The 1501-nt window shown below is 33.8% G+C and overlaps 1 protein-coding gene across 1 annotated transcript in view; it reads left to right on the top strand.

The window, feature by feature from the left end:
• LOC107087408 overlaps window positions 1-1501 on the top strand; it is a 27507-nt gene that overhangs the window by 3059 nt on the left and 22947 nt on the right. The window contains exon 2 of the mRNA XM_015378977.1: window positions 1348-1459. Coding sequence (XP_015234463.1) covers window positions 1348-1459 — 112 coding nt within the window. The remainder of the gene's footprint in view (window positions 1-1347; window positions 1460-1501) is intronic.

Below are 1501 nucleotides of genomic sequence, written 5' to 3' on the forward strand. Positions count from 1 at the left end.
TAAAATTTAAAAATGAAAAATATTAAAGTATTAAAGTAGCTGCCGGTTAATATTCATTGCTTGCGCAGTGAAATGCGACCGCAAATCCGATGATGTCACACCGATAGGCGGGACACAGGAGCAGGGCGCGGGAGGAAAAAAAACACGGACTCAAAACGCTCTGAACACAGACAGCTGCATCCAACCTTTGTTACCTTTGGCTAAAGTAGCAGGAAGGGAAAAAAAATAAAGTATTAATAGGGACATGTCCACACATCAAAATCATCTAAAAATGTGAAAAAATTTAATATTTACCATTAAGTTGAGTAGGTAAATAAGATAATTTGCCAATTGAAGGAGTATTTTTAGTCTTAAAATAAGATAATTAGAGAAAACGCACTTGAAATAAGACAATGTAATTGTTTTTTCTTATTTTAAAAGTAAATTGTCTTGTTCCATTGGCAAAGTGTCTCACTTACCTCCTCAATTCAAGAAAAAATGCACTTATTGCAAGAAAAAAATGACCTATTTAGATTTCAATTTTTTGCAGTGCGCTTGTGCTGTGTTGGACTGGCCTGTAGAAAGATTTCAAAATTGCTCATTTTTAATTTAATCTGCTTGTTGTTCAAAGTTAGGACAAGAAAATTTGCTATCAAGAAGTGAAATAGGGTTTGTATTTGTAAAAGACCGAACACCAGAAAATTAGATTTTTACTTTAGTTCATGCACTACTTTTTGTTTTTGTATCACATACAATCCTAGTAAGATTTCTACGGTGGCCGGGAGGTGCAAACCAACATTACAAGTTATTTTACAAGTTCCAGAACAAATGATCATTTCAGAAAACATGTTTACATAAAAAAACTTTTACAAGTTCCAAAACAAATTATCATTAATTATCACTTGTAAGTGTTTTGAATGTTTTTTATTTGTTTTCTTAAAATGCTATTTGTTTAGAATTTTTTAAAGTGTTTGGGTTTATTTTAATTTTATTTTTTTTATGTAAATTCGTTTTCCGAAATGATATTTTGTTTTGGAACTTGCAAAAGTTTTTTTTAGATTTTGTAATGTTGGTTTGCACCTGCCGGCCACCGTAGATTTCTTTGGGTTGATGGATTTTCACTTAACATAATGTAAATTCTTTGCGTTAACAAATAATTTTATACCTTTTTTACCTTTTGGCAAAGTGGGTAAACCAAAAAATACAGAAGAAGGTGTAGATATCCAGTAGTTCTTATATATATTTTTTCTTTGTTTGACCATTTTTTTCCTATATTCTTTTTGCTGCTATAACACCATCATTTCCATTGCGGTACAATAAAGGGAATTTCTATTCTATTCTATTCTATTCTATTCTATTCATCTACAGATGGAGTCCCAGTACGGAGCAGGAAAGTGTGGCTCTCTGCGCCCCCAAACAGTCCAGCAGAGCAGCCTCTGTGTCCCCCCCCAATGTACACAGATCCTGTGTTCGACACAAGGTGAGACCCCCCCCACACACACCCCCCCCACACACACACACA

This window comes from Cyprinodon variegatus, unplaced genomic scaffold, assembly GCF_000732505.1.
Source record: "Cyprinodon variegatus isolate N-32 unplaced genomic scaffold, C_variegatus-1.0 Scaffold183, whole genome shotgun sequence".
NCBI lineage: Eukaryota > Metazoa > Chordata > Actinopteri > Cyprinodontiformes > Cyprinodontidae > Cyprinodon > Cyprinodon variegatus.